Genomic DNA, 18,924 nt, shown 5'->3' on the forward strand with positions numbered 1-18,924 from the left:
CTGGGACCCTGAGTCCTTTCAGGCTTAGAAATAAATCCTACTGTTGAGCAGGACACACCCCAATCCCGACCAGCTGCCGGCACACTGAGCAGGAAAGCTCTTTCAGAATCAACAGTCTGAACCCTCACCTGAGACTAAACATTTGTTTGGCGATATGATCAAGAGAGGTAAACGCCCAGGGGCCGATGACAACTAAGTTCTTTCCCCAGACGAGAGGCGATTTGGGGCTCTTGGTGAGATGATAGTGATAGAGAGGGAATTTAATGCTGCAAATGTCTAGAGAGGCACTGGGAGTTGCCCTCAAGTTGTGCTGGGGAAATGAGACGTATGAAGATATTAACCATATTCGTGTCATCCAAATACAACAGGCGTTTCAAGAAGGTGCTGACAGTGTGCAACCCTGCGGAGAAGCCATCTGGAGACACCATGGCGGGCTCACGCTTGGAGATCAGTGGAATTTGGGCCTCCGAAGAACTATCCTGTTTGTGCAGAGATACTCAGAGCTGACGTCTCCTAAGAACTCACGGGCTGTGACTTTCAAAGCAGTGGTCAGCCTGAGAGGTAGCAATACTGATGAGATACAGTGGTGTGGGCCCAGCTCCAGCTAAGAAGGCACTGTATAACTTTTAATACAGCTTTATCTCAAGGGAGCTAGTAAAGACTGGAACTTTGACCAAATGGACATATCACAGAAAACTGACATCAGCCAACGCTTACATTCATAACCAACCGGGCCAAACTTTCTAGTATATGAGGAAAGTAGAAAGGAAGATAATTAGAATGAAAATTGAGCTGCGATGAGATAAAAGTGCATTTCTCACCGTTTATGGAAAAAGAAAAAATAGTTCCAAAGACTATTAGTAAACTACTGTTGGAAAAAGTCTCCCTTTTGAAAGGACTCGGAGAGGATCGACAATTGCTGCCCTTTTAAATGCTGACACGTAAGGAAGTGGTCAGAAGAAAAATGATGTGTGTTTGCAGGTGTCTTACTCTGTGAATTCCTTTGCTATATATATACCCATGTGCCTCAAGGCAAAACATGAGTGACCAGATAGACGGAGGTGATAGAAAAACTGAAAGGTAGAGGGTAAGAAAGATAGGGAAAAAAAATCTGAGACACAGTATCATTTGGTGAATCTTCTGTCAGAGGAGTTCAGAGGCTGCTCACTTATCTCAGAAGGAAAAACAGCTGATCCTTGAATAGAAGGCAGGAGAAAATATTCTTTAAAGTAGGACTCCACAATTGCAACAATGCTGGGGTCTCTATTCAGAAAGATCCATATGTGGCAACTCAGTAAAGACTTTTGGGAAAAAAACATACCTACACATCCATACTACATATATCAATACCTGTATGTTTTTATATGTGTATATCTAGATAGTCACACATCCACAATAATACATCAATAATTCTGTGTGTGTTTAAGAACTTTCCATATCTCTGTAATAGAGAAAACTAGATTTGGTTTCACTGACTTTTCAGTGCTTAAGTCAATCATCTATTCTTAGTAATATCTTTGCATTTCCACCTGTCGGAGTTCTTCACTGAGTCCACTGTTTAGCAAAGACCCAGGTGCAGGCCACACTCTGCACACTCATGCCTATAATTAAAGCATGGGGTCTTCATTGGAACAAATGACTTTTCCTTCCCCAAAGAGTCAACACAGAGTTCTGTCTCATTAAATTGTTCATTTATCTTCTGTTTCAGTGGACACTAGCGGTTTTTCATATTTAACTAGCAAAACATGTGAATGAGGAAGCAGTTTTGACACAGAGCACATCTGGCTTAACTACGCAAAACAAAACAAAACAACTTTGTCATCTGGTCCCCTATAGGGGTATGGGGGCTGCCTGTCACTTTGATACCTTAGTTACTGAGGTGTGTAGAATGTCAGGGCTAAAAAGGACTTCCAGTGCCCCTCTGCCAACCCCCTCCCTGGCAGGCAAAGCAGGTGCAGACTGAGGTGCCAGCATGCGGTACCTCCCTCCCAGGCCAGGCCTGCCTTGTTGCAAAAGGCCCAGGCCTCAGGTTCCTGACTGCACCCGTTGCACAGGTGGAGGGAGATACAGAACCAAGACTGACCGGGGAAATACGATCCCTACCCCAAAATCGGACAGTACATTTCAACTTCAAAAGAAATCCGATGCAAGAATCAGGAGACTTCATGTCTCCCTGGCCCTCTAGCTGACACACTACTTTACTCTGGGTAAGAAAGCTAATCTCTCTGTGTCTGTTTTCCAAACAAAAACTGCTTAAGCATATTTTCCCCTAATTCAGTGGCCTCCACTCGGTGGAAGAAATAATAACTATGAAACCATGCTGAGCTCTTTGGATCAAAGGCACTAGATGAGGTATTACGGTAATAATTACTGTTATGGACAACCATAATTTGGACCGCTATGAATTATAAATCTGTTATGTTCTTCTACTAACTTATCTTGATTACCATTATTATGACTGTAAATGTTTTGGATGTGTGGTCACTCTAAACATCTCCATTTGGCAAGACTACCACATATCCATTAATTTAAAAAAAAGCAATATCCACAGACTTCAGTAATTCTCTCCCTCTCGAATATTACTTTATAAATAAGAAGCTTTCATGGAATAAAATTAACAACAACCCCCTCCAATTAACTAAGACATTCAGTCTTAATACACTATCCGTAAGATGGAGAGCTGGAGCTTTAAGTACATAAGCCCACAAACCTGTACACAAATGTAGTTCAAAGACCAATGTAATTGAGTAAACCTTCAAAAATAAGGAGAGTGGTTTTAGAGCTTTAGAATAATTCTCTGGTTTTTGGCTAATCATGTATAGCACCCTGGCTGACACTCGTGGCTATTGTTGACAAAAACCAAAGAGCTGAAATATGTTCCAGGGGTCGTCCCCTGCACTTCCCCCGGAATTACAGATGTGATGAGGCAAAAGTCACTTGCTTAGGGAGCACACGAGACGGCGGCCAGCTTTTACCTGAACATGACGGGCAGCACTGTCCCGGATGAATGGTGGGGTTGCCACAGGCAGGCACCGGGCAGGTGATCAGAGCGCACATTTCCCGTCCACTGTGACAGTAGCATTCCCGGCACCCATCATGCCAGCTTTCCTCATTTTTATGATGATGACCCTCCATGGACAGACATGTGCCTGACAGGACGGGTGGCCCGGCTGCAGCAGGGACCTCTGGACAGACAGAAGGCAGCCTGGTAAAGAAGGAGCTACTGCACAGGAGAAACAGCCTGTAGTTCCTTACAGGTAATGCTACCCAGCCACCAAAAATCCTGTCTACATAGCACAGCTTGTGACACAGGAAAAGATCGTGAAAAGAATTTAAGTTAATATGCTCTCAATTTTGAAAAAAGGGAAAAGGGAGAAAAAAACCCTGCAAATACGTTTCTCTGCTATTGGTAGGCTTATAACTTATTTTTCCTCCCTTCACTCTACGTTCTCATATTCTATACAGTAAACAAGCAATGACTGATTTCAGCGTGAATGTTACACATATGTTTAATACATGCAGAATAATCACTCTAGAAATCATCATTCGGGGGGCAATCCTGGGCCGCTAGTAACTAACAGATTTTTGTTCAGCAGAACAATTGAAGCAGTGACTAGATTTCTGTTTACTCTGACCCCCTAAAAACACTGTTAAGGTGGTAACTGTCCAACTCTGAAAAAACACAGAACAAACTTTAGGGGTCTTTTACTGCTTCATCTGTGGCTCATGTGGACAGCTAAAACCAACTGGGGTGGGCAGTGGCGCTGGAGCTGGGGTAAGGGCTCACACAGCTTCAGGAACATTCCTTGAGGGGGGAAGTCCTGCAAAAGGTACACCCAGGACTCACACCTATACACAACTATAGGCTGGCATGTGGTTATTCAGCAAAAGTCTACATTCTCAGGGAAAACTGTGTTACCAAGAAAATACACAAGCAGACTGTTTAGCCTCACCCACCCTCAAAGGGCTGTGAAAAGGGACCTTCGCTGTATCAATCGTCTCGATCCATTGCTGGACAGAGGGAGACTCTATGGAAGCCAAGATAAAGATGCTTTAGGCTAAAGTTCCTGAGACAAGTAAAACTGAAGAGCTAAGAAGTGATTAATTTCGTCAACGTGTGGCCCGTTCCTTTAAATTCTATTCTGAGCTCTTATTCCACTGAGATGAAAGGACAAGGGATGGTCCTCTAGAGAGTGACAGTGGTGTCAGAGTGGACAGCAATCACTGAAATTATTTCATTGACTTCCGTTCTTGGTTTCTGTGCCTCTGACTGCTCTGAGCGGGGAAGGGTTATGCGCTGGGACTTACCTCTGCACTTGCAGATAAGACAGCCACGACTGTCCTGCTGGAAACCCAAGGGGCAGATCTTACTGCATGGGAGCTCTGGGCATTTCTTACAGCGACAGATGTCACAGCCATGCTTATTCTTCCTGGGTAATTAAAATTTTGTCAGAGGTCAGAAAATCCAAAAGTCTCAAGTGATACCCAAGTGCTTAGACCAAGGGTCACTGAAGTGATATTCTCATTAAGCAGAATGACTTGACCCTCTGCTCTCAAAACCCCCTGGAGTGATGTGTAATTAGCTCCCTGTGGCCAGGACCACCACCCACCCATGGCCAATGGTTAGAACTGTCCAAGCACTTAGGTGCTCTAGGATGTGACTGTCAGAATCCCAATGACATAACTGTTGATTTAATTGGGAAAAGTGGTACCACAGTACAAAAAGATGAATGTGCAGCTCCATGAATAGGAAGGTGAAGGATATATTGCTGGTCAATGTTGGAGGCCAGCATTAGGGCAGAAGTCCTTCTTCTGTCAGAACCATAGGCTTCCTCAGACGACCACATTCTCTTGAGAAATTTCAGACACTACTAAACATTTTACTGAGATATCTACGGAATTTTTTAGCAGATAGGAGAACTTAAGGATCCATTGACCTGGGAATGCTGCGTAAATGTTGATGAAGAACAAAACGTTTAAGAAGTCCTGCAGTCAATGTCCAGTAATTACCTCAATTAGTCAGAAAAGAATACCAATTGAAAAATGCTCCACCTGTGGGGCATGACTGAAGCACGGAGGATAAAGGGAAATGGCTGGATGAACTTTTTTTTCCCTTTAATAAGCTAGAGTGCCTAAATTTTGTGTTGATCAGAAAGATGATAAATATATGTTTATTAAAAGATCACCATAGTTTAAGAGGACAAAAAAATTCTTAGCAACAATTCCTTATTTTCTCTAAAAGGAGAATGACCCTATTACAAAAGGTGCTAACCCGCCCTCCTGTGTCTTCTGTCCACTACCTGCAGCTCCTCTCTTAGGCGCCTCTACATCTCCTCTACAAGCTTTGCCCTAGTTGGGCTTCCTGGGCAGCAGAGAAGGTGGAGTTAAGTCTATTTATCCTTAGGTTTCATCCCAAGGAGCCCTAAGTGGCAACAGTGGTGTTCAACTAAAAAAATAAACCCTGTTCTTTCTCATCTTGGACAAATTAAGGGGCTCTAAAAGAAGATGGTCCCATGGGAAACCGTTGGTATATAACTGCCCAAGTGACAAACTACAATCTGCTAAGTGAAATGAGAACTGAACACTAGGGTCTACGTATTTATATCAATATAATGAAAACAATGAATTAAATGAATGCTCCGCACTCCTGTCATAGACTGTGCCATTTTCAAGCCCTAACAGGGCTTTAATGGATTTGTTTGTTCACTCATTTATTCACCTATCCGTTCCTTCTTCCTTCTCCCATTCCCTTCTCGGTATTTCTCCCTCAGAGGCTGTCCCTGAAACATGTGCTAGCCAATGCAGTATTCGTTTGCCTACAAGAGTCAACTTGGTCCTTCTTGAATGTGTTTACTGACAGGAATACCAAGTGGAATCTATAATCCTCTAAGAGTTTTCTCTCCAAGGTGAAGTTTGGACTTGAATGCAGCCTTGGTTCTGAACTACCATAACACTGCAGCAAGTGGTTGTAGGTACTATTATGATAATAATACTTTATTCTACATCAGCAGGTAAGCTAAGAAATAGTTCTACTTTTATTAATATCATATTCATATTTTAGGATTAAGAACAATGATGATTTATTAGTTTACTTGGGGAATTTTAAAGAATAATGTTCCCAAGCTAATTATCCAATTAAAATTAGAATTAAGGTTCCCCTCTCCCTGCTAAACTAGAATTTCCAAGAGGAAGAATAAAAGCAATGCCTTTAAGACGCTGGGCAAGAGGTGATGGCTCTAAATCCCTTATAATTACTAGCACTATATAAAAATATAACAAAGTGAAAAGGCAGAGAGACCAAACTGGAAGGAACCAAGGCAGGAATGACTAAGCAAAATTCTGAAAGGTTATTTTTAAGGAACCAACTTGACATAAAGACAGAAGTAGATTCTAAGACAGACACAAAAGTAACAAGTGTGAAATGTCTATTTTCCCTCTAGAATAATCTGAATTTTCATGGGATTTGATTCAATAAAGAATATTTTAAAATACAAGTCATAGTTCTTATCACCAAGGAAATTCATAAGATCTACTGCTATTTAAAGAATATTATAAACGTAGACAAGCATCAAGGTAGGACAGGGAGGCGTGACAGGTTAAGGATGCTCCATGTTGCAAATCAGTAGCTGTCAATTCATCTTAAAGTACAGATTAAATAAGCTATCACAAAACAGTTGCTGCGACAGTGGTGCAAAGTTGAAGCGCTTACGACACCGGGACCTCATGACAGTTCCACTCCCCTTGGCAGTGTCCAAAGGCCCTTGCTATGAGGAAATCTCACCTAACAGCCCCGAAGTGTCATAACAAGGCTCTGGCCCATCTTCAAAAAAGAGTAAAACTTGATTCTTATCTTTGGAGATACCTCCTTTCCCTGCTTTCTAATTCCTCTAACAAAACAAGTATAGATATTCTGGATTCAGTACATTGCTGATTCATTCACAAACACACACAAAACAGCCAACAAAAAAAGTAAGAGACATTTCGTCAAGTTATAGATAATTAAGAACAGATCTTCTGACTTAAGAAGTACGTACAGATATCCAAATGGACAATACTTGTCACAGATTATGAGTCTGCACTTCTTGGGGCGTGGGCGGCACTGACAGATCTCACAGTTGTGGGCGTCGGTTAGGAAGCCGAAAGGGCAGTCCAAGGTGCAGCCTCGTTTGAGGCCCGTGCAAAGTTCCTCCCCTGTGAAGACACATGGACAGCACGTTTCTTGCAAAGATGAAAGGAACAGAACATTTGACACTTCAATGCCTTCCCCTAATCTTCCAATCTTCCAGCGATGTAAATTTCTCAGCTCTACCACAGCATCAGCAATGGTTAAAAATTATAGATTGTGCTATTTCATGGTTATCAGAACGTAACTTCATGTTTTGGTACTAATATACACAATAAAGTCCAACTCTGAAAAACAGATTTCTGATGTGTACTCCAGACTGGGGCTAAAGAGCAAGCTGGCAACTACTATTTGAGATGCGGACAAAACGGAGGGCATTTTCTCATGAAATTTGTTCTTATCAGCCATTTCAAACCACTGATTACCATTTATTGTTCAAAATGTGAGAAGTGGAAACTTACATCCCAAATTTCATTATGTATTTTTGTTCCTACTGCATGCCCATGAGAAACACATTCTTAAAGGTTCACACACGTTTACTTTTATGAGTTCTAGATGTTACCATGTAATACTGCGTACCATACGCAGCATAAAGCATTGCTTACCCTTTCTTTAAAAGGTATATCTCTAATAACATAATACAAAGTGAAATAATCAGTGTTTCAATTAGATATTTTTTTCCCTACCGTTGACAAATATCCAGGTATTTAGATACATTTAGTTAATTGACAAAAAAAAAATGTATGTGCCAAAGAAATACCTAGATTAATGTTTAACTATCCACTATTTAAAATGTTCAAACTCTCCGCTGTTAGCAGAATCTGGAGTGATGTTTAACTGTCCTCTGTTAGTCAGTTATAACTTATTATTGTAGAAGGGAAAAAAAGGAACAAAGAAATGGTGGCTGGCACAAGAAACTTCTATTAGCTTAATGGAAACCTTGTAAAGAAATTTTAAAAGGTGTGATGTAGGGCTTACTAGAGTAATATAGGCAATAAAAACGTTAAGGTAAATAAGAAAAGCATGCTTGGTGATGTAACTAAAGCAAATTGAGACTTGTCTGAATTAAATGCAGAATTTGAAAGATAATCAAATTTAAAGAAGTAGACATGATGATGGCAAAAGTATGGCAATATCTGATTATAGTTCTGCGTGGACTGGTAAAATGGGAAGCTGAGACTACTTTTGTTGGAATAATAAATGAATTTTATGTGGATATCCTTTAAGCATAAACATTGTAAATTATGTATAAGTTACTGGGAAAAACAGAACACATTTGTCCCCTCCACACACAAATCTTATAACCTAAAATTAAACCTTAACTACAATTAATAGGTGAAATGGGTTCATATTTTACATAAATATTTTAAGATAGCATCTTTTGCGAATCTTAGCTGGCAATACTTGCATATTTAGTTTGCTATCTTTTAAAAAGGATAATGTGATTTATAGTATAATTTTCTACTTTGTCATCATCATAAACCTTTCATTACACATATTTAATATAACCTCGTGGGTCTGTATCATACTGTGAAGCAACTGATTACTAATTTGCATCCTTAAAAGTGAAATTCTAAATGGCTCATTTAAAATTTTATAATTATATGACTTGAAAGGTCATCATTTTTCATCTCTTTCCCATTATTAAGGGAATGATGAAGGAGGGAGAAGACTGTCATAGCCACATTTCTTTCTCTGACACCAAGATCTAAGTGGTGAATCCATTTTTCTATTGCAAAAATTTTAAGTCTTGACACCAAGTAGATTATGTTGAGAAATAGATGAACTGACAACACTGTGAGAACATCCCTGGGGATTAAATTCCTTGAAACTCTGAGTCTGAGCACCTTTGTGCCTTTATTTCTCTGGTCCTGTAAAAAAGGAGTTTTCCCATAGTTTTTAATCTAGAATGGGCTTCATCCTTAATGAAAGCTGTTCCATCACTAAGTTTAAAAAATTTGATACAAACTAAGTTTGTCTTTACCTCTGCTTTGCAGTGGAAGGGAATTTCAAGCAAAAGCTGCTATGTGTGAACAAAAATACAGGACGTTCATAGACTTCGGACTGGCTGTGACATCTTGGGCAGGTTGCCACAACGCTGCCCTGACTTGGGACTGCTCACCGTCCTGCTATCTCGTTTCTCCTCCCCAGTAGAAGGGAGCTCTAGGGCAGGGACCTATTTTCTTTATTTACACAGTCCAGGTGCTATCATGGTGCTCAGCATGGAGTGAGTGCTCAATAAATACTTGCTGAATGAATGAACCAATCAAGATTCTTGCTATTTACTCCTCTACTCTCATCAAGACTGCCACATTAACAGAAAAATAATGGGATGAAAAAACTTACTGTTAGTACTGAAAAATTTCACAATGCTGGCACTTGTTAAACATCTCCAAATACCACCTTCTAGCTTAGAAACAGAGAACATTAAAGATTTCAAGGTATTCCTAGATCCATGTATCAATTATGGATTTTTCTTCAGAGAAGTATAACGTCAAGGCAAAACATTTACATAAAGAGCAGAACAGAGAGATTAGAAACATCTTATTCACAGATGGGTGGGAGTTTATTAGTTTGTTTGAAAAGCTTTAGTACATCACTGGAGGCAACCACAGAAAGAATGGTGGCTTTATGTTCATAATTTTTCAACATTATGACTTTGTTGTGATCTAAGAATGCTTTCTAATCCAGAGGGGAAAATTACCATTGAGGAGAAAGTGATAAATAATGGCAAAATACAGAGCCTGTGCATTATGGCTGGTCGATAGCAGCTATGCAGTAAACTCTCTGTTTATTCAGGAGAAAAAAAAGATGTTTTTGCTCCCAGGGCCAAAATGTGGCCCAACTGTGTGGGAGCATCGTTTGTACTTTGTTGTAATTGAACACCATGGAGCTTGCACACAGAACACAGTGTGATGGTGCCCCTAGAGTTGTGTTGTGCTTCTCTGTTGCAGGACTTCACACTCTTGGGTTCTGGCAATTCTCAGCAACATGCAAGCAGTTAAGGATACCATGAATAAAGTTCCTGAGACTGTTAAATAAAGAAGTGCAACACTGCAAATGGTGGTCCCAACCTTGACCTTGATAAGTGTTTGTTCAGAGTAACAATGAAATGAAAACAGGAGCCTGCCTCCTTGTATTTGATGCTGCGACCTTCTTTAGATGCTTGATTCAGATATATGTTTCATGAAAATTATGAAAGGTTTTTTTCTCCCTGCTACCATTAATTTTCTATGCCCTCATTGGTTTCTAGTTAAAAGCACTATTAACCCCTAGAATTACAGATTGTTAAAACTGGAAGAGCAGTTACGAATAATCTGATGAAATCCACTTGATTTAAAAATGTAGATGATAAGATGCTAAAAGATGGATGCCATTTAATTCACATAGATGTCATTTACTACATATAGTACCTATAGTAAGCTGAAATGTATTATGTATGTTTGACAGCAAACATTTTGGTTAAAAAGGAATGCTACTAACAGCTTGTACCAATGAACTGTTAGATTTTTAGTAGCTTATCTAAATGATTTTAGTTTTAACTTTTGCTGCTATCATACATTCTTAAGCATTTTCTACCATGTTTCTTTTCTTTATTCTAAGTATGTCTTTGAAAAAAACTTAAATTCTGTATATGCCCTTGATGCATTACTTTGTTTCGCAGTGTTATAAGAAATGTTATTTGTTACAGGTTAAAAAAGAAAAGCTACAGTATGTTCAAATAAAAGAATCCTTTGTCATATACCTTCCATGTTCTTTTGAAGAACGTGTTTCTACTGGGTTTTGATTTCAATCTTCAAGTGACTGTCTATAATATGCTTGATTATATTGCAATAGCATTATAACATATTAGCATATTACCAATATTACCAACACATTACCAAGATTAGTCAGGGATAAGGTCCATTTTTATCTTTTTTGTACCCCTAGTTCTTGGTGTATAGTAGGCACTCAATAAATGCTAGATGAATGAAAGAAGGAATGAATGAGCAGACAACAGGCCAGTAACAGGGGAGAAATATTTATTTGGCATTGGTCTTATTTTAAGAAAGAAATATTGATGCCAGTGGTCTATATATACAACGTCTAACCCCTAACGGAAAACTTGGGTATAAATGGTTAGGACCATTGCATGTGAAACAGGCTTTGGTGGGATGCAGAAAAATAACATAAAGGAGAGATTTAGACAAAATCCATACTTATCACATAGCTGCAATGGGAAAAAGAATATACTTAGCTATCCTTCAGTACCAGGGACTTCCTTTTTTCTAAAGCCAGGTGAAAGAGAGTGAGAATATTCGAGGGTTAAAATTAAAAGGCAAAAGGAAAGTTGTTTGTGTGCGTGTCCTCAGAGGACAGGAAGAACGGGAGGCAGGTTGGTGTCGGAACAAAGGAGGGAAACGGGGGGCTTTCCACGTCAGCTAGCTCTAGCTGACTCAGAAATGCATGTTATAAAACAGCTATCGTGTCAACAATTACCGTATGTCGGGTAGTAAAGCTAGCTTTGCATTCACTAATTAGTCCTCAAAACAACCCATTACTTTGGTATTATTACCTGCCCTTTACAGATGAGGACACAGAGGCTCTAGGAAATAAAGCAACTTGCCCTGATCACCCAGAAACAAGTCAGTCTGATGCCAGAGTCTGGGAGGAGAGCTGGGTACATACAGTCACAAGAATCTGACAACCGAGGATGTGGCAGGTTGATTTAATTTGACTCACCGCCCAAAGGTGTCAAATAATCAGGATTGCTAATGGGAGGGGATGAAAGCAGAATGCTCTATGGCTCTGTCATATACTTTCCGTGTACTTTTGTGTATGATATAGACAAAATGACAAATTCCAGCTGACATAAAATGCAATGATCTCCTGTACATATTTCCTCCTATGTGTTAATGAAATGGAGGTGCAAAGCAGGTAGTATGCATGGATATTCCTTTTACAAAGCCAGAAAGCAACACTAACACAAAGACAGGCAGAGCAGAATTTTCCTGATAAGTCTCAATTTGCAAAAAGCCAGTCACATGCTTCTGACTTGCTTCAATGACAACTGAGGGAAATGCTTCTTTGGATTTAACTACAAAGGGCTCATTGTGAATCAGCAGGGGTCTTGTGTAGGTGTGCCCATGTGGCCAAAAGTTCATAATAGCAAAGCCCAGGTGAAGATGGTAGGCGGGGTGATTAGGCATAATGAAATCTATATTTTTAGACATCAAAAAGTTCAGGAAAAAAAAATTAGATATGCTCCCATGATCAGAAAGGATGTACAGCCCAAGAGATATGAGAAGGATTAAAATATAAACTCTTTGTGATACAATCACCAATTATCTTGGTGTCAAAAAATCAAAGTTGACCATTTAAGCCAACAAATATGGCTACCAAAGCAGCTCCCTAGTAAACTTGGCTTTCCAAAGGGAGGTATAAAAGGCAGATAAGTGTATAACAGGGACTGGTCCTCCTCTGAACAGAAACAAGTGTAGGAAGGCAGGCAGTCCCCGATGGGTGGAGGCTTATGGGAAATTTAAAGGTGGAAACAACCATCATCACAACAACAGTTTGATAACCTCCCTTTCAGCACCAAGTCCATCCCACAGACAGTGTGATGGTAACAAGTAACTGAGAAAATCGAATTATGCAACTCCTACTTAGTATCTGTCTTCACCGAAAATATTCTTACAAAAGAAAGCATTGAATGATTAAGGTGAAGAGGAATACAGAGCCCAAGAAAACTGATATATAAGAAAGAGATCATCTCTCTACATTAAGTAATTCTAACTCTCTGAATCCAGGGTAATTATACCCAGAGGCTCATGGAGAACCTGCTGATTACAGAAGCATTGTCCATATTTGGAGACATCAGAGGGAATGGAAAGAGATTTCACAAAACTAAAAGAGGCCAAATGTCACTTCAAAAGGGACAAAGGATTCTAACACTACAGGAACTAAGCTTGACATTCACAACTGAAAATTCTGCAGAAGGAATGGTTAAACATGGGATATGCGACATTTACGAAAGAAAGCAATGACTACCAGGAGCCAGTATAGGTTCATGAAAAACAACCCATGCCCTACTAACTTCGTTTTATGTTTAAAGTAGGGTTTCCAGCAAAGGAATGTTGTAAATAGAATGTATTTCGATTTCAGATAAGATACAGATCAAGAGTTTCAAGATTTCCTTGTGGAGATGGAGCTGATATGTTGTTAGCTGAATAACTCCATAGAAAAAGTGAGGATTATGTTCCAAGTCATTTTGCAGGAAGGCCTTCAGTGCTAACAGGGCTCTCTCCTTGGTTCTATACAGTTTAATTTGTTTTAGTGCAATGATTTAGATGAGGACATGTAAGTTATGCTTATTTGATATAAGCTGGGAGGCATAGATAAAGTATGAGGTCATATCATCAAGATTCAAAAATATCCCAACTAGTTGGTAAACGGTTGAAAACTCTCAGGGTAATTTCTGGTTAAATTTGGCCCTGCATTTATATCATTAAAAAAAAAAATCAAATGTTCAAATACAGAACAGATGAGAACCACCTATGTGCAGCTGATGTAAAAAGTACCAACTGGTTCTAGTTGCTTATGAACTCAGTGTTTGCCAACAGTGTATAATCCAAAGAGCAAATGCTCACTTAGACCACACAACAGCACTGCAGTGACCAGACCAGATTCTGCAATACTTTGTTTCTAGGCCACACATTTACATAAGGACCAAGAAAGTTCTAGAAACTATGTCACCTGGGGAATGACTAAAGATGTTTATTCTGGTAGAAGAATTAGAGGAATTCAAAATCGTTTTAAACATGAAGGGCAATTTTTTTTTCCAGTAAGGAATGCAATATACTCTATCACGTTTCAGAGATCATGGCCTGGAGACATGATTGGAATCTACATGGAAGAGAGCTGGGATCAAGAAAGTGGAGCACATTCTAAAGATTATGGCTGCCACACATGGAATGTGACACCTCTGTGTGAGTGACCTCCTTGTCACTGATGACCCCGGCAAGGGCGGTACTGAGAGCTCCCTGGGTGTTTGGAAACATGTGCTCCAGAGCTCCCAGGGCTGCACCCATGATGCAGCCAGACATCAAGGAGTATCTGAATATAATGAAATGAAGGCAAAAACCGGAATAAAGGAGCAGCTCTTTTTCTCCAAATGACTGTGTGTTTATGTTAAATACACTTTTTTTTTCCTTCTTTCAGGTTGCTAAGGGAATGTCATGAATAGGAATGAAAAAAAAGATATTCAATCACACAATATGCTTTGACAATATTAGGTTCTGAAAAAACACAGTCTTGCATGTACTCACTGCTTTTGCACTGACAAGTTCGACAACCATTGTGATCAAGTTTGAAACCATAAATGCAGTCCTTCTCTGTCAGGGTGCAGTTTGATGACTCTCCACACGCAGGTGGATCAATTGTGATGTAGGTTGGTTCTAATAATAAAGAGAGAAAAGAAAAAATCAATGAAACATATGATTACCTCTTAGATGCTATTCAATCTTTGAAATCCCACATTATGGTAAGTCACAGGAAAAAACCTAATCAGTAATCTTCATCAAATCCTAGACTTTTATACTTTCATAATGTTGTTAACCCCTGAAAAAGAAATATTTTTATTTAAATTTTTGAAAATCCGGATGCTCTATTTCTTTACATTTGAGCAATTTATGCATTTTGGGGTACCCTCACCCCTATAGAAAGCAGACAAGAAAGGTTAAAATGAATTTAAATCGTTATTCTTCTATTTCCTCCTGATGTTTTCTGAGTTTTTTTTTTTATAACAATCAGGAAACAGCTTCCAGCTGTCAATTATCTCACTCTCCATTTTGCAATACTTCTGAAATCTATTAGCGACTTTTCAAGTTAATAAATCAGAGATGTTTCTGAGACTTTAAAATATCTGAATTTCTTTGACCTTTTATGTGACACTCTCTCAATTATTATAGATGACATGACAGATCACATCATCTATAGGAGCTTATACTCAGGGCTTTAGGGAGTGGGGGAGAGAGACACAAGCATTCGGGAGGAAGAGAGAGCAGCCATCCTGAGACGAGATGCACAGAAGAAACCAAGGCCAGAGGTGATTTTGACCTTCACTGCCATGTTAATAATGAAGAATTGTTCTGGGTAGTAACAGTAATCACACGCTTACGTAAAGTGTATTATGCGTCTATATAACATCTGAAGTGCTCTTCATAAATGCCTTCAAGTTTTGGATCACAGTCGGAAAGAGATGGGTGCTGTCATTATCCCTATTTTACGGATGAGGAAATCCAGCATACTGACTTGTCCAAGGTCACAGGGTTAGTAAGTGGTGGACCCCAGATTCAAACCAGGTGTTCTGGCTCTAGGGTCACACTCTCAGCTTCTGTGCAGTACAAAGCGCATTGTAATGGTACCTGTTTTGCAGTGATTGATAAGGGACAGTTTATACAATGTCAGACTGTGGAGAGAGTGTTGTCAAAGGGAACAAGGACACTGACATATTTACGTAGCCTCTTTTCAACCCAAAGATACTATGAACTTCTTCAGAGTAAGCTGGTTCTCACAATATCTTTGTGAAGCGCTAAGTACAGAATGTCTCTACCTATGTTTTCACAAATGGAAAACATGAGGTGCAGAGAGGGTAAGTGGCTTATCTAAGTTTACATAGCAACCCAGTAGCAGGCTGGGAACAGAACAGAACAGAGGTGCCTGACCTCCTGTCCAACACTCTATCCATTAGTCCACACTGTCTTCTCAAGTTTCACCTCCCGTTACCATGGAAGAGAGACCAAAAATAAGTGTTTTATGTGCCACTGATAAGATCAAGAGTTCTACATTTTTATCCACCTGCTAAAAGAGGCCAGTGATTCAACTCTTCACAGGTAGCGAGCAACTAGGACTTATTAAAGAGATGCTTTCATCAGCATTCTCCCAGTGAAAATCTGTATGAAGACGGTGTAGCACATTCTCTATTTTTATTACAGCACAGTTGGAAGAACATCTCCCTGAAATTTTTATCTAAGATTTCCACTGCTGTGAAATTTCTAATTTCCTTCCACGACTAAAGTATCCTTTCTGACAGGTAACTGTAAACATCAAAAAGTGGTTTAGTTTTAGGCAAGTTTTAAGACTTAGTGAATTAAATATAGTAGCGCTGCTCTCCTCCATTCTCTTAAAATTTACTGTAAATATCGTCGGTTTTTAAACCTACAGTCTCTCCTTTATCACTACTCTTGTTATATACCCAAGATAATAATTCTGTTTCAGCCTTTAGCCATAAGACTGCTGAGGTTTCGTCAAAATTATTCTAACCACAAATATAAGATAGAGCAGGGGACCTGGATCGTGTCTGAGTAAACCATACCACAGATGATCCCATCGAAGGAGGAGTTAGGTCTACATTCCAGAGAGTTAACAGCAAGGATCAGGGAAGGATTCTAAACTCTTTGTCCAGTGCTTTAGTGCATGGCTTACGGGCAAGGAAATGTCTTGGGCACATATGCACAGACCCAAGCTTGTATTCTTTTTTTTTTTTTTTTTTTTTTAAAGGACTTGATCATTTTTTTTTTTTTTTAATTTATTTATTTATGGTTGTGTTGGGTCTTCACTTCTGCGCGAGGGCTCTCTCCAGCTGCGGCAAGCGGGGGCCACTCTTCATCGCAGTGCGCGGGCCTCTCACTATCGCGGCCTCTCTTGCTGCGGAGCACAGGCTCCAGACGCGCAGGCTCAGCAATTGTGGCTCACGGGCCCAGTTGCTCCGTGGCATGTGGGATCCTCCCAGACCAGGGCTCGAACCCGTGTACCCTGCATTGGCAGGCAGACTCTCAACCACTGCGCCACCAGGGAAGCCCCCAAGCTTGTATTCTTTACTGACATTTAAGTTTATGAGAAACTTTTGCCTTCAGAAAGTATATGATGGAAAAATATACATCTGGGCAGATGACACTGACACTGAAAATACATAATAATCACAGGGCTTATGGGATTTTATTTTCAGTGAATTTTAGGGATTTGTTAAGAGAATCAATGGTGATGTGCATACTATTTTTGGTACATATTATGATTAATGGATGGGATTAGGATTGTGCTCTGTGGCTAGAAAGTAAAAAAAAAAAGAAATTGGGTTGTTTGAGGATCAGAACGATACTGACAGTCCCACCCTTTATCCAAATGACTGTAACAGCTAGGTAGCCAGCTCCAGGGGTACATCAAGCACACATTTCTTTAGCAGAAGAAATATGTTCAACACGTTTCCCTATAACATTCAGGATAACAGCTTGAGCTCAGTTTAACAAATGGGGGAAAAAAATGCATAGAAGGGCTATTTAAGTAGGTGCTGGTTCTACAACGCTGTGTTGTAAATATTTTAGGTAAAACAAGTCCTCCTGGATGTCTTCCAGGCCTCAGATGATGTGGCAGAATGCAAAGAAGCCAAACATTATTCTGTGTCTCTAAAATTAATATTTCCCCATTCATCGATAATGTACATTAGAGGGAAGAAACCGGAAAGTATGTAAGTTTCAAATTCTGACTCCCTCAATATTTATTAAAATAAAACACAGAAAAACTCAACAAAACCAATTTACTCTAAAACTATTCACCTGCCCCTCAATAGATGAGGCTGAACACAACACTCATTGTGATACATTAAATGTAGACAGAAGTCTAAATTATTTTTAAAAAGCATTTTAACACTAGTCATCTCACTTTATTACGTTAAATAAGTTTTGTTTTCCTTTTCAAATACAAAGTGGAACAAATTTTAAAAACCTTTTAAGGATGGTGGCGCATGTGTTTGGGGTACTTACTTACTGCTGTTGTCCTCTGTCACTGGAGTAACTGCTGATTTGTAACAGACACATATGCCGGCAACTAGCTGTCTCCTAACATTTTATCTAAAGTCATACATTATGTACTATTCCCTTTCATCATTCTCTCAACATTTTAGTGCTCAGTTTCCTACCATGTGAGGCCATCTCTATTTTAGAATTCTGTAAACTATAAATTGTCTAGCAAAAAACCCTGACATTATCATAAACGGATCTGAGAGTCTGCTTTCAGTACAGTATATTAATATGTAATCTCAGAACTGGTCCTGTTACTAACATCAGGGCAGTCTTTTGAGAATGAAGTGCTGTGAGTCTACTGAAATTCAATTTCTTATTCTACATAATGAACACCAAAGTGAGACACACTTGATACCATCCTGAATGAGAGTATTTCAAATCAACATTGCATTTACAGTCCTTAGAGAATAACCAAGAGCTGGTTAGACTTTTTGCATAGTTTCTATACAAGGAAGTTCTTGGTGGGGGAAGAGGTAAGTTTGAAGAGTCCAGAATCATGGTATCACAGTATGATTGTTTCTAATCCAAATAAATAAAGGAGCTTGAGGAAGTGTTAGTGAAATCTGTGAAACGTGCACTGTGCTTGTTAGAGCAGCCTGAAATTTGTGTATTGGGAATTGTTATTATCCCACACCTTCTTTAGTCTATGCCACAGTGCTCTGAATATGGAATATATACTGATGGGTCTTGGCCTGAAGACCAGATGATTCTCATTTAAATCCTACTTTTCTGTGCTCTTAGATTCCATGGGGGTACAATACTGACATGACATGCTAGAGAGTACATGCTCCTCTAGAAGGATGACGGCGATGCCATGTCCTTGGAGAGTTTGGTGATTATCAGTTGAACAGAGGTCCTGCTAAGACTTTTGGAGACACATGCATCTGCCTGTTGCTGGAAGCAAAGAAAATGGTCTCCCTTTAAATTGGCTGGGCAGATATGTGTTAGTGGGCCTCTTTCAGA

At 39.5% G+C, this 18,924-nt stretch overlaps 1 protein-coding gene across 1 annotated transcript in view; it reads right to left on the reverse strand.

Annotated features, from left to right (window-relative positions):
• The window catches only part of CRIM1 (cysteine rich transmembrane BMP regulator 1), a 205,158-nt gene that overhangs the window by 38,747 nt on the left and 147,487 nt on the right, over positions 1-18,924 (reverse strand). Inside the window, exons 8-11 of the mRNA XM_059943606.1 lie at positions 14,431-14,559; positions 7,035-7,191; positions 4,309-4,430; positions 2,976-3,185 (exon numbers count right to left, since the gene is read on the reverse strand). Of these exons, the coding sequence (XP_059799589.1) occupies positions 2,976-3,185; positions 4,309-4,430; positions 7,035-7,191; positions 14,431-14,559 (618 nt within the window). The remainder of the gene's footprint in view (positions 1-2,975; positions 3,186-4,308; positions 4,431-7,034; positions 7,192-14,430; positions 14,560-18,924) is intronic.

This window comes from Balaenoptera ricei, chromosome 13 (genome assembly GCF_028023285.1).
Source record: "Balaenoptera ricei isolate mBalRic1 chromosome 13, mBalRic1.hap2, whole genome shotgun sequence".
In the NCBI taxonomy this organism is placed as follows: Eukaryota; Metazoa; Chordata; class Mammalia; order Artiodactyla; family Balaenopteridae; genus Balaenoptera; species Balaenoptera ricei.